At 38.4% G+C, this 14982-nt stretch overlaps 1 protein-coding gene across 1 annotated transcript in view; it reads left to right on the top strand.

The window, feature by feature from the left end:
• Nucleotides 1–14982, top strand: part of SPAG17 (sperm associated antigen 17) — a 242972-nt gene that overhangs the window by 62497 nt on the left and 165493 nt on the right. Inside the window, exon 5 of the mRNA XM_018046513.1 lies at nt 13804–13990. Coding sequence (XP_017902002.1) covers nt 13804–13990 — 187 coding nt within the window. The remainder of the gene's footprint in view (nt 1–13803; nt 13991–14982) is intronic.

Genomic DNA, 14982 nt, shown 5'->3' with positions numbered 1-14982 from the left:
GTCTGTTTATGTGCTAGGGACAAATTAAGGAAACAGAAGAGAGACACGGAGTCAGGAGAATATAAAAAGGTGAGAAAACCCCGCAAAGTCAGGGTCTAACTATTTTAAATATTTTACGTGATATTCAGTAGAGTACTTATTAAAATAATAGGCTACATCTGTACCTTCCTAATAATCTAAATATTTCAGCAGCAATCAATCACTTCTACTCCCATATTATGTACCTGATTATTTCTTCACATATAGATTTTTCATTTGTGTATGAAGTCAATCTATGTGTTTTCCAAAGATTTGTATTTTTCATCTGAAAAAAAAATTTTTTAAGTCCTTTTGGCAAAGTGATGCCAGTTGCAAACCCATTTGCTATTTAACCTTTGTCAAAATGAGAAATGTTTTTCTTACTTTCCAAATTATGCTGAAATATTTTTGGAAAGTCAAATGCTTCTGTTTGCACATGTGTAATAAGTATGTGTGCATTTGTTTGTATGAAATGCATTTATAAGTAAATTGTTTCTTTGTGCCTCTAAATGGGAGAGGCAAAACGAAGTCATGGAAGGAAAAAAGAGAAAAATGAACACATTCCAATAATACCTACTTCCTCTTTGTAAGACCACCCGCCCCCTCTGCCACCCAAATTTGGCTTTCCTATTTGCACTAAACTCTTGACAGGATAATCACACACAAAAAAATAACAATGCCACCTTTTATTTGTAATAAAGGGCTTTATGCTTTTCAAAGAGATTCCCTATTTAGCCTCTTACTAGGGTGATATATATTGTTCCCAGGAAAATTCTACATATATGGACACAGTTGATGGTACAGTTTTCCATCTATATGAAGCTCTTTCTATCAGGTACAGGAGATTTTTACCTTATGCAATACTCAGGGAACTCAGGGATGTTAAGACTTGGCAGAATAAAAATTGGAAAATTTGAAACTATTATAGAAACAGCTTTTCTTGCCTTTTTAAAATTCCAGTGTCACATGGGAATCTGAATTATAAAAAGTAGACTCTGAGTCCTCCGAAAATTCTTACACCTTCTGTTAGCTTTGTGCTTTCCCACAGCACCTACAAATGTAAGTTACTTACTGAGTGTCGATTTACTTGTTTATTACCTGTTTTAAGTCAGTAGTTGTGATAGGAGTAGGTTTTATATTTCAGTTAGCAAATTTTAAGTAACAATAAATGGGATAGCCTGGAAGCCGAAGAATTTTTTAAGGCTAACAGTATAAAATTATTTCTGCACTGTTATTTCTTTGAAATGTGAACAAAGTAATAATGCAGTTGTGAAATTCTTAAGATACAGAAATAATCTTTTTGTTGAAAATTTAAGAGTCTTAGGGAATTTTAGATTTATAAAAATAAAAAAGTAATAGATGCATAAGAGAACTCTTTGAGCAATTAAGAGACAACAATTATGTAATCTAGTCGGTATCTTCATTAGATTGGATTCCCAAAACATCAACCCCAAATCTCTGAGCTGAAAACACACAAGTCAGTGCTAAATAAATGGATGAAAACTGAAAGGAAGGGCATACTCTCCAGAAAAGTTATCTCAGTGAAGGCAAGACTAAGGGAGTTATTGGAGGGGTGATATAATCTATGTTCATTTCAACGACACTGCCCAGCAGGTCACTTGCAACAATTGAGGTTAATGCTTGTCAGCCAGGGAATTGAGCAGAAAGCAAAATAAGTATAAAGCATGAAAACTGACACTACGTTGTGGATTAGAAAATGTAAAAAGGAAAAGAGGACTTTATCCAATTTCTTCTTTCTGAACCCCTGGTGAGATTCTGAGATTCCTGCAAGGAGTGACTCTCTCTTTAGCTTTTTCACATCAACATGAAATATGTATAGTTGCTTTCTCTCAAACTCTAGTTATATGTTTACACTTGTACAACCCAGAGTGTTTTGTTTCTTCTTTGTTGAATCTTTGGAATTGCATTTTCTAAAAGGAATGCCTGACAATTATTCATAGCAGTAGTTATAGAAAATACTAGGGAGACTATGTGGACAAAAAAACAGTAATATAATTAGGTCCCTGTCCTTTTTCTCCAATGGAAAAAAATGTAATGTACATTACATATTTGATTCTGTTTTAACCATCTATGCTTAATAATGTAGTTCCAATAGCCAGATACAGTAAAAATACCATTATTTTAGATTCCAGTAATTTTAATCATTTATAATACTTTAGACTATGCTTAACATTGTATTTTCTTTGTCTATGAAGAAAATGGGAATTCTAACATGTATACTGTCATGTAAGAATTGAATCGCCAGTCCATGTGTGACGTAGGGTGCAGCTTGCTTGGGGCTGGTGCATGGGGATGACCCAGAGAGATGTTGTGGGGAGGGAGGTGGGAGGGGGGTTCATGTTTGGGAATGCATGTAAGAATTAAAGATTTTAAAATTTAAAAAATAATAAAAAAATTTAAAAAATAAAAATAAAGAAAAATAAATTATGTCTATGAAGAAAGTATGCTGGATAATTAATATTATAAAAAATAATACAAGGAAGATATTTCTTAGAAGAACAGTTTAGAACCCTTTAGCATGTGAATCTCTAGGAGACAAATTCCTGCCTCTAATTGTAGTAAATTGAATATATTTTGAAACTTTTATCTGTTTAGAAACATCTTGTTGGTTATTTCCAAACATACATATCATAAAGAAAATATACTTTATTTCTAGAAATATATTTTAACATTTCAGAACTTCTGAATATGATTCTTTCATATAATTAATCCCAAATTAAATTTTATTTTATCTTAAAATCTGAATAGGAGAATTTTTTTTTTAATTTTTACTTTATTTTACTTTACAATACTGTATTGGTTTTGCCATACATTGACATGAATCCGTCACGGGTGTATATGAGCTCCCAATCCTGAATCCCTCTCCGGCCTCCCACCCCATATCATCTCTCTGGATCATCCCCGTGCACCAGCCCCAAGCATCCTGTATCCTGTATCAAACATAGACTGGCGCTTCGTTTCTTACATGATACTATACATGTTTAAATGCCATTTTCCCAAATCATCCTACCCTCTCCCTCTCCCTCACCATCCAAAAGTCCATTCTATACATCTGTGTCTCTGTTGCTGTTAATGTTTTGTTTGAAAATGAATTTTCCTTGCACACATCATTATCTGAACATTTATTGTGCATTTTTAGTCATATCATTATCAATTTGTTGTTATTTGTTAATTTAACAAATATTTGTGGAAACAAGCATTTAGAGAAATAATCTACTGGGACATATATTTTCATAAGGTTCATTATAATTTTAAAATAATTGATTGGTTTCTATTCTGAACCATGTTTTAATTTAGTCATTATCTGAATATTACAATGTTATTCACATTTTCACTTCTTTTTAATTACAACTGTTAGGTTAAGTATTAATTATAAACAGTTTAAAAACCAAAACACTTCATTGTGAATCAAAATATTTTAGATATATTGAGAATTCAGCTAAAAGAAAACATTTAATCATGGAAAAAATTTAAATGGCTATAAAACAAACAAAAAAATTAACTAATTTAAATAATCAGCCAAATTAAATGGAGCCTGCACATCTGAGCTGAGTTCAGAACCTTTGGATAGGTTTTGAGGAAAGATCCAAATATATTCTAACTGTGCTTTTAAGTTGTGAATCCAAATAACCAGTCCACATTTTCTTAGCTATTTTTTGGCATATCTTTTATATAAAAGCAGAGCAGTTCTTTCTCTTTGTGACTTATCTACTTAGTACAAGTTGCCTTATTTTTTGATGTCCTAGAACTGAAGAGAAGGAAGACATGCAGTAAAGAATATGGACAGCTGATATTGGTAAACTTTTCTGAAAACAGTTCAAAATTAAAAGCACCTAAATTTGATAAGATATCATGATGAAGCCCAAACAGCTCAGAACCTGCTCCAAAGGACTGACAAAGAGAAATTAGGATAACTTTCATTGACGTTTTCCAGCTTGCTCCAGTTAAAACCCCGAAACACTGGAAACCAGCCAATGTAATGCCATTTTGTATGTGTGTTTTGTTTTAAAAGAAAGGCCATAGGGACATACCAGGAAATTACAGGCTGGTTAGTTTTGATTCAGTTGTGGTTAAAATCTTCAGAAACTATTTTAAGAAATCAAACAGAGGAAGAGCAGAAACTCCGTTTAGAGGGACCCGTGTGGTTTCCGGAAAGGAATAACTCGCCTCACTAACTGCGTGGAATTCTTTGAGGCTGGATAATCGAGATGAGGATACTACCAAGAACACTGTTGGATCTGAAGAGCTACAAAATCCAGTGATTCAGGGTAAATCATGTATGATTCCTTGGCGGTTTATCTGTAAACTGGAGCAGCGCTTTCCTAATTGGGATGCTATTAATTAATGAAACCTTCTACAGACTTTGGGAAAAATGTAAAGAAATATACATATTTAAAATAGAATAGTACTTTGAAATATAAATAGCTACTGTTACAGGAGCTAATAATAGTGATTAGCTACTATTATTGTCTGCTTGGCACTATACTTAAGCTGTTTACATTCATTACATCGTTTAATCCTTTAAATGACTCTATGAGGTACAGAGTATTATTCTCAATTTGCAGATGGCAAAACTGAGGGTGTGAAAAGTTAAGTAAATTTCCAGTGGCTGAATGGAGATGGAGCTGGGATTTAAATCCAGAACTGTCAGATTCTAAGATCATGTTCTTAACCACTGTACAAACCCCTTCTGTGTCTCAATAATTATGCAAAATAGAACTTTTGGCTGGCAATCAGTAGAGAACTTCCCAGAAATGACTCATTATAGGAACAAAGGACTACTCAGTGGGATCTACCAACTTGCTAATTACACTGCATACAAGTGGTAAAAAATCCCACCTGCCAATGCAGAAGACATAAGAGACACAGATTCCATCTCTGGGTCGGGAAGATCCCCTGGCACAACAACCCACTCCAGTATTCTTGCCTGGAGAATCCCATGGACAGAGTAGCCTGGCAAGCTACGGTCCATAGGCTCACATAGAGTCGGACACAACTGAAGCAACTTAGCATGCATGCGCAACATTTTGAGGTTAAGTGGGGGAACTACTCAAAGAAACCGCCAATTCCCAAGGGAATCCTGACTTCTTATCCAATCTCACCACCCACCCACCCACCCACCCACCCACCGCACCCAGAAATGAGCTTGTCTCTGGGGGAATCTCTTAGAACTAGATTTACTGGGATTCCTCCAAACGTCCTCAGCCCTACTCTCTTCCCTTCTGGATGTAGAATAACGTTGGCTGAATCTCAAAGGATCCTGCAGGAGACAGACATCAGACCTGCCCACCACCACCACACAGACATGGCTATGTCCTGCTTCTGTGGGTGAAGAATTGCACCCTGAAGATGGCACTATGGCACCCCAGGACTTTGTGCAATCTCTAGATTGTACCATTTGGTCAAGTGAACCCAGGACACTTGTAGGCTTACCTTTCCTACACCTCAGCAGTTCTCTAGGAAAGCATCCCATGCACTCAATCCGGTGCATTATATTTTCTGTTTGGCAGGCATGCAGGGAGGGCAAAGAAATAGAAAGTATAGAAAAGAAATAACAAAATGTTCATAACGCCACAACCCTATTACAACTAATGTTAGCATTTTGGTATATTTGCTTTGTTTCTTTCTATGGATGTGTTTCTTTACACAGCTGTAATATTTTAAAAGATTTTTAATCCAGTTTTATTTCAATTAAAATATGCCATAATTTGTTCTCATTACCACAGCATGCACACCTACCATTGTTATTGGCTAGGTGACATTCTATTGACTACCATACTTAAAATTCCTTTATTGTTCATCTTCTCCATTATTTCTGTATTCTTTCATAATAAACAATGTCATGATGAACAATCTTATCTTGTAAAATTCTTCATATTTTGGATACTTTCCTTAGTATAGGTTCATATGTGTATTAGTTGCTTAGTTGTATCTAACTCTTTGTGACCCAATGAACTATAGCCTGCCAGACTCCTCTGTCCAAGGGATTTCCTAGGCAATAATACTGGAGTTGGTGGCCATTTGCTTCTCCAGGGGATCTTCTCAACCCAGGGATCGAACTCAGGTCTCCTGCATTGCAGGCAGATTCTTTACCATCTGAGCTGTCAGGGCAGCCCCAGCCTAGGTTTATAAATATGGATTAATTGAGCCACCAAAGTTTCCCACAACCTGTGCCTAGTAGGTTCTAGAACCATTTAGTCCCAGTTCTCCATGAAAAGAAACCATAAATAATGCCCTGTTCAGATTAACTTTGTATTAGCTTTTTAAAGGTGGAGGAGTTTCATGAAAACAAATCTCCTTAATATTGTTTAATCTGTTTTTTCAAACTTATGGGACACCATACATTTCTTTCAGTCCATCTTGTCAATAGATTGTTTGAGATACATAGAATGATGTTTTGAAAGAGAATTGAGTAGCACTCTGAAGATAAACCCTGTTCCTCAGAAGTCACGTGATAATGGAGTGACTTAGTTAACTTCTATGACATCTTTTCTTATCTATATCCTTAATAATATTATTTTGAGAATCTTACGATAGAACATATATTGAACATAAATTATACACAAATATGTAGATGTGCTATTATCTAGAAGCATAAGATGAAGTATTTCCAGGTGGCACTAGGTGGTAAAGAACCTGCCTGCCAATGCTGGAGACCTAAGAGACGTGGGTTTGATCCCTGGGTCGGGAAGATCTGCTGGAGGAAGGCATGGCAGCTCACTCCAGTATTCTTCCCTGGAGAATCCCATGGACAGAGGAGCCTGGCGGGCTACAGTCCATAGGGTCGCAAGAAGTCGGGTACAACTAAAGCAACGTAGCACGCACACACAAGATGAAGTATACATATTTACCATCAGTCCCACTGACTTTTACCATTTCCCTTCCTTCTATTGTGAAAACCAACAGAATGAATACCCATAAAAGTATTTGAATTTTGGTATTAAGAAATCATTTAGAAATAAAATATAGTCTGAAATACTTTTGAAGTGTCAAATAACTAGTCTGCCCAATTCCAAAGAGGGAGAATTTTGTATTTTAACCTTTAAAAAGTGAGAATAACAAGATTAAGGATTCTAGGTGGGTGTCATTTAATACTCAGCTGAGTATGTGGAACCCAAATACTTTTTTTTGGTTTTTGCTAAGACAAGAGCCTGCATCTGCTAAGTAGCTTAACTGGTAAGAGATCTCTGTGCCTGTCCAAGATCTCACCATAGGAGGCATCCAGATGCCTTTTGGAACCACTGCATTTTAAAGAAAATGTACTGTGTAAGAAACCCGATTCTCCTTTCATAAGCAGGGGTGCCTGTGTTCCCCTCACATTGTAGAAAGAGGGCCATTGAATACACCCCCTCCAGAGTTTTTTGTCTTAAATTGGCAAGAGTTTCCTCTGAGTTTTTCAAGTTGAAAGGAGATGACCATAGAAGGGGAGCAGGCATGTCATGTTACTCAGAAGCAAGAAAGCCCGAAGAGGTTGGTGCAAACAAGTTTTCGCTTATGATTTAGGAGGGGGCTCAGCACACCTGGTTTACTTCTCCCCACTCCTGCCCTCAGATCCAAAGATATAAACCCATAGCGGGGAGGGGCTTATTCAGAGTGAAGAGAAGAAAGGGAAGGGGAAGGTATAGATAGGAGGTGATTTTCCTGTGATTAGGGCTTGGTGGAAAAGCATGAACTTTTTGACCAAAGTAGATTCCTAGGGGGCAAGTGGTCAATCATTGTTCAGAAAAAGGGACAAAGGGACTGCCTTGGTTCAGCTCAGGTGTGGAGGGAGGGAGACACAGACAGGACACGGGAGAGGAGCAATTAGACCACCGCTAGAGTCAGCCGGGGGGAGCAGTGGGGACTGAGTAGGGCAAAGAACATGTTCAGAAATGTACTGAGGACTTCTCTGCCTGCCTCTGACGCCTCAGGAAGACCAAGGTGTTTTCACTTGCTTCTGTTCTTTACCAATTCGTGTCTGCACACCAGAAAAGCATGTATAGGGTTACTATGAGAAATATTTTACGTAGCAATACTGTTTGATATTTTATCAATTAAAGGTACATCATTGTTAAATGGAAAATGCAGAGCTTGTGTAGAGGTGACAGTAATGATTACATTAAAATGACACCTAAACATAATTTGAAAAAAGGCATTAATAGCTTCTTTACCCATCTTCTCTGGGTGGTGGAACTGTGAAATTTTTGGTAAATTCTCAATTTTTTATGATTATTTTTACAATTTAAAAATGTTACTTAAGTAAATCAGGAAGAATTTTTTTTGTGAAAGGAGGGAGATCAGTGTTGGTCATTTCAGTGTTAATGAAAATTAGTTTAAAAGATGCTTGTCTCCAGTGTATCAAGTTTGGCCTTGCTAAGGGAATGCATTCCCTGGTGGCTCAGATGGTAAAGAATCCACTGTAATGCAGGAGACTTGGGTTCAATCCCTGGGTCGGGAAGATGCCTTGGAGAAGGAAATGGCTGCTGCTGCTGCTGCTGCTGCTGCTAAGTCGCTTCAGTCATGTCCGACTCTGTGCAACCCCACAGACGGCAGCCCACTAGGCTCCTCTGTCCCTGGGATTCTCCAGACAAGAATACTGGAGTGGGTTGCCGAAGGAAATGGCTACACACTCCATATTCTTGCCTGGAAAATCCCATGGACAGAGGAATATGCCAGGCTACAGTCCATTTTGTTGCAGAAGAGTTGGACACAACTTAGTGACTAAACAACAACGGTCTTATTGAGACACAAATGACCACCACACTCAGAAAGTGATTTTGGAATGATGGAATATTAATGTATATATAAAAGTGAATGAAGAAATGAAGGTGAACTTCCGAATAATTTAACCCCAAACAGTTTCTTCTTTTCTGAAGATCACCCTGCGATTTTATTTGAAATGATGGTTGTAGAAGTTTCTGGAAGATTTTGTTGGCCAACTTGAGACTTTTCTGTGATGAGGCTAGCTGTCCACCTCAGAGCTGCACAGGAGTTTTTCACTCTAGTGGACTCACTGTGATCAGAGGCATGGTTAGGAGAGCTCGCACAAGTTTTACCAACGCCTCTGAGTTAATTGGACTCAGTGGCACTGATCTGGGCTCTGGTTTCATTTTAAATGAGCAGTCTCAAAATTTCCAATAAACTCTCCACACTGGCGGAGAGTGAGCTTTCTTCCCCAACTTTCTAAGATGACTCACATTATCTTCTCTAGTGAAACCTCCTATCTCATACCTGCCCATCCTGAGTTGATAACTTTGCCTCATCCTTCACTTGAAAACATTGAAACATTCCCTCAATGCCTCAAGACCTCTCTCTTCCTTGCACCCACCCAGCTACCCATCCCATCTTTGCACCTTTCATTAAACTAAGAAATTGCCTTTCTTCCTATCAAAGTCCAGTTATTGACACGTTCTCTTGATCTTACCCCATCTTGCTTCCTCAAGAAGTCTCCCCGATGACTTCAGCGTCTCCCTCTCTGCTGGAGCATTCCATCAGCCTGCCTACACAACATCTCCTGATTTTACATACATACATATTAATATATACACACATAGCTTTATATTATACTCCTCTTCTGCCCACTCATCCATTGAACAAGCTCAGTACTCCAGTTTCCCTTCACAAGCTAACTTCTTTTTTAAGGGTTTTCTCTCTTTATTTTTCTTTTTTAAAAAAAATACATTTAGATTAGTTTTATGCTTTACTTTTTTACTGGAGTATAGTTGATTTACAATGCTGTGTTAACGTCTGCTATATAGCAAATTGATTCAGTTTTACATATCTATGCATTTAAAATATTCTTTTCCATTATGACTAATTATAGGATATTGAATATAGTTCTCTATGCCATACAGTAGGACCTTGCTATTTATGCATTCTATATATAATAGTTTACATCTGCTAAGCGCAACCTCCTACTCAATCCCTACTCCAGTCCCCGCCCCCTTGGCGACCACAAGTCAATCCTCTATGTCTGTGAGTCTGTTTCTGTTTCATAGATAGGTTCGTTTGTGTCATATTTTAGATTCCACATGTAAATAATACATAGTATTTGGCTTGTCTATTTGATTTTCTTCACTTAGTATGATAATCCCTAGCTACTTCTATATTGCTACAATGACATAGTTTTGTTCTTTTATATGGCTGAGTAGTATTCCACCGTGTGTATATATGTATATGTCAGATCTTCTTTATCCGTTCATCTGCTGATGGACATTTAGATTGTTTCCATGCCTTGGCTATTGTGAAGAGTGCTCACAAGGAAAGTTCTTGAGACAGTGGTCCACGCAAGCGGTCACCCTACTATTCCTGCCTCCCTATTCATTGCCTCCACACCCCACCAAGGCTGCTCCCATGATGTCACCTATAACCACCCATACCTTTCGGCTCCTTGGTTCTCTAGCTGCACACTCTGTACTTTTTCCCACTTTTTAAGTCATTTCTATCTTTTGCCAACATCCTCCTATACCCAACTGATAAGTATTGGAGTTGCCGCATGACCCCAGCTTCACTTCTCATATTTCTTGAGAACTCTTTCCCCAAGAGTCTTATCTCTTCCCATGCCGTTAACTACTATCTCTATGTTACCCACACCCAAACTTGTAACTCTAGTCAAATCTTTTTTCTTCTGGGAAGAGAACAATTGTATTCAACTGTTTCCTTGTCATCTCAGGAGCATCTCAGATTTAACAAGATCATTCTGAATAGTCTACCCACCTTAACTAAAAGCAATTTCCCATCCCAACACCTCTGTCTCTGTGAGTGGCACCATCAACCACCCTGTTACTCAAATTAAATCCAAGGTGTTATCTTTGTTGTTGCCTCCTCCTTCACGCCTCGTCTCGCATCTTTCACCCTGTAATTTCAACTTTCACAACAGATCTTAAATCATCCTCTTTTCTCCACTCTCCCAACACCTTAATCTGAATTACCATTAAGTATTATCTGGACTATTTCTAGAATTTACGTACTGGTCTCCTGTGTTCCTATGTGGCAACTTCACAGTAAGCCTCCATTTAAAACCATTATGGTCTTTACCATTGCATTTTTAATAACATGTAAATATGTGACTCCCCTACTCCAGAACCCTGGATGGCCTGACCTGTGCCTTGCTTCCCTCTCCTTATTCTGGCTGCTCTCTCCCTTGCCCACTCTCCTCCTGCTATACTCACTTCTTTCCAAGCCTTTGAGCACATTCATGTCCTTATGACTCAGGGCCTTTGCATACACAATTCACTTTTTCCCCGCTTCTCACATGGATGACTCCTCATCCTTCAGGTCCTCATTCAAATGCCATTTCCTCAAAGGCCTTCCAGCACTAGCTTACTAGAGAGTGGTGAACTGTGTGTCTATTACTACATCAGGTTTTATTCTTCATAAAATGCATGAACATCTCTCTGTTCATGTGCTTTTTTCCCTCTTTTTCCCCAGTAGAGTGGAAACTCAAGGGAACAGAGCCCAGCCATATTTTATGGAACACCTTGTATCTGGTGCAGAGGGAAATGCAGAGGCTTTTCGTACCTCTGTACTTTCTCTTGTGCTTTCCTTGCTGCCTTACCCAAGGCTATTAGTGACATCTACAGCCTCCACGGACATTTCCCTGTGCCGAGGAGCAGGTGGTGGGGAGGTTGAGTTTCTCACCACTAGCACCACTGGTTCCAAATAGGTAAAGGAGTACGTCAGGCTGTATATTGTCACCCTGCTTATTTAACTTATATGCAGAGTACCTCATGAGAAACGCTGGGCTGGAAGAAGCACAAGCTGGAATCAAGATTGCCGGGAGAAATATCAATAACCTCAGATATGCAGATGACACCACCCTTATGGCAGAAAGTGAAGAGGAGCTAAAAAGCCTCTTGATGAAAGTGAAAGAAGAGAGTAAAAAAGTTGGCTTAAAGCTCAACATTCAGAAAACTAAAATCATGGCAACTGGTCCCATCACTTCATGGCAAATAGATGGGGAAACAGTGGAAACAGTGTCAGACTTTATTTTCTCAGGCTCCAAAATTACTGCAGATGTTGACTGCAGCCATGAAATTACAAGATGCTTGCTCCTTGGAAGGAAAGTTATGACCAACCTAGACAGCATATTAAAAAGCAAAGACATTACTTTGCCAGCAAAGGTCTGTCTAGTCAAGGCTATGGTTTTTCCTGTGGTCATGTATGGATGTGAGAGTTGGCTATAAAGAAAGCTGAGCACCGAAGAATTGATGCTTTTGAACTGTGGTGTTGAAAAAGACTCTTGAGAGTCCCTTGGACTGCAAGGAGATCCAACCAGTCCATCCTAAAGGAAATCAGTCCTGAATATTCATTGGAAGGACTGATGCTGAAGCTGAAACTCCCATACTTTGGCCACCTAATGCGAACAACTGACTCATCTGAAAAGACCCTGATGCTGGGAATTATTAAATGTAGGAGGAGAAGGGGACAACAGAGGATGAGATAGTTGGATGGCATCACTGACTCAATGGACGTGAGTTTGAATAAACTCCGGGAGTTTGTGATGGACAGGGAGGCCTGGCATGCTGCAGTCCATGGGGTCGCAAAGAGTTGGACATGACTGAGTGACTTAACTGAACTGAACTGAGCACCACAGGTGCTAAGCATGTGTGGAGAGTCCATGGGCATCTCTGTCACATCCTCCGGGTGCTAAAGCTAAACCAGGTTCTCTGGAACCATCAACATCCAGAAGCCATGTGGAGGAGGCAAACACCCCTTTCCCCTCCTGTGCCAAGATTTGTTAGCTGGATCCCAAAGCAATATATCTTCTCTTTTCCTTATCTCTACTGTCTTAGAACAGAGTTCTTCAAATTTGCTCTTAAGAACTCAGGAAAACAGAGCAATGTTGCTACAGTAGTTTTAGTTATATTTGTGTCCTATTTTGTTGAACATGGGGAAAGTAAATAACATAAACATATTCTGGGTCTTCTATATTATCCAATACTACCACATCATTTCAGTGAACTCAGTCTATTTGTATTTATAACACATGAGAAAGTTGTAATTACATTATGAAATAATGTACAGAGGTTTTGGCAATTGTTTGGAAAGAAAAATGGTTTAAAAAAAAATAGGTCTTTAGTTGGTATGTGACAATCTCAGCATGCCCCAGAGCAGTGTATAAAGAATTAGCATTGCCAACCGAAGTGTTGTGTTAATCTCTTTGAACATATCCGATAGCAACCATTGATCCCATCTACACATTTTTTAAGTGGCACTATACCAAAAATAGTTTGTTAGTGCTCAGTTCCCCAAAGAGTCCTTTAACAGTTAAAAGTGGTTGACACACTTCTTAAACCTGGGAAAACTATCATGGAGATTCTGGGGCGGGGGGGGCGGGAGAAGCATTCTTTCTGTTTCCCTTTTTATTTAAAATTTTTGTTTTGTTAGCAACCCCACATGTCTGTAAGACAAAAATAGAGACCACCCCCGCCCCCGCCAGCTTAGACAACATGATAAACCTAAGTCCCTGCCATCACAATGTATTAAGGATCCACCACCAACCTTCTCAGTTGGTTGGTTGTTAGGTCAAGCTTGGTTCCTTTAAGATGAATTCCCTTCAAGAGGGATGTGTGTATGACAGTCTCTTAGCATCCACCCTTCTTGGTGAATTGATGTACTTTCTCACAGCTTAGACTCAACCTGAAATCTCCACTCTCCTGGCCTGAAGAATGAATAAATGAGTAAAGGAGTGATTGCATGAAATAAAACATTAATTTACCTGATAGTAGGAAATCCATTGGCTGCTCACTGTATGGTTTAATGGAAAGTATTCTGTCTTTCCAGGTCATAGAAGACAGATTTAAGATAGAAAAGGATAAAGTGAAAGCAAAATCTCCCAAGGAGAAGAAGTCCCCATCTGCCAAGGCTGCCAAAGGAAAGGGAAAGGACCAGACAGAGGCAAACACTGCCGTGAAAAAGACCACCCAGTTAGTGAGGAGGGGGGAAGAGGATGACATCAAACAATACATTGGTCAGTGAGATGCTGCTTTCGCTTCTTGCCCTATGACCTATGAACTTGAGAAATCATTCCAAGCACTATGCTTAATCTTCCCCAGGCTTTCCCCTTTTTTAAAACCATAAATCCCATGCTCCCCATGACACCTTGGTAGAAAAATATTTCTACTTGCAATTCATTTATGTTTTCAGCCAGTATTTTTTAGCATGTGTCTTGCTATAGGCATATTTTCACAGTGCAAATAAAAGATGAAGTCACAAGCCAGTTGTGCTACCAAGCAGCTTACTGTCTGTTTGGAAACATTTTGAGAAAGTCAGAGACACTTGTAAGGCAAAGCAAAAGTAATTATTGTCACAAATGAAACACAATACCAATGAAATCAGACCAGTTAATTTGTGATTCATGTAGAGCATGTAGCTTCCTAACCTCAACTTCTCCGACTGTTTGTCCTATATAGAGCAACGAGAATTTTCTGTCATTTAGATTGTCTACCTAAAAACTATTCAACTTAGACAGTTATGAGTTATTGCTCCTTTCCCATGAATCTAAATGGAGCTACTGTTGTTATGCACATTGCATTTAAATGAGATGGCAGGTCTTCCCATTCTTTACCAATTTGACTCCCATAATCTCTGCTCTAAACCTACTTACTTAGGAGCAATTATATTATGGATTTCATGGGCTATAGCAATACTGATTTGTTTTAGTAACTGAAGCAAAATCACTACTTGAAAATCAAAAGTTTGTGCATCTGTTGCTCTGTTTTTAAGTTGATCTTAATGAACCATTGTGAGATGTAATGTTTTCATGTACCATCTAGTATTGGTATCAAATATGACAATTTTTCTCACCCCTCAGAATCTAACGTTCTAATATAAATTCGTGTTCTAACACTAATAGAACAATGTAGCCAGGATAAAATCAAGGAGAAAAATTTTAGGAATGTGCACAATATATATTTTAAAATTGAATGCAATAAATAATATTGTTGCTACATAACCCATACT

The sequence above is a fragment of the Capra hircus genome, chromosome 3 (genome assembly GCF_001704415.2).
Source record: "Capra hircus breed San Clemente chromosome 3, ASM170441v1, whole genome shotgun sequence".
Lineage (NCBI taxonomy): Eukaryota > Metazoa > Chordata > Mammalia > Artiodactyla > Bovidae > Capra > Capra hircus.
The sequence above is the reverse complement of the archived record's forward strand: the minus strand, read 5'-3'. Positions and strand labels throughout refer to the sequence as shown.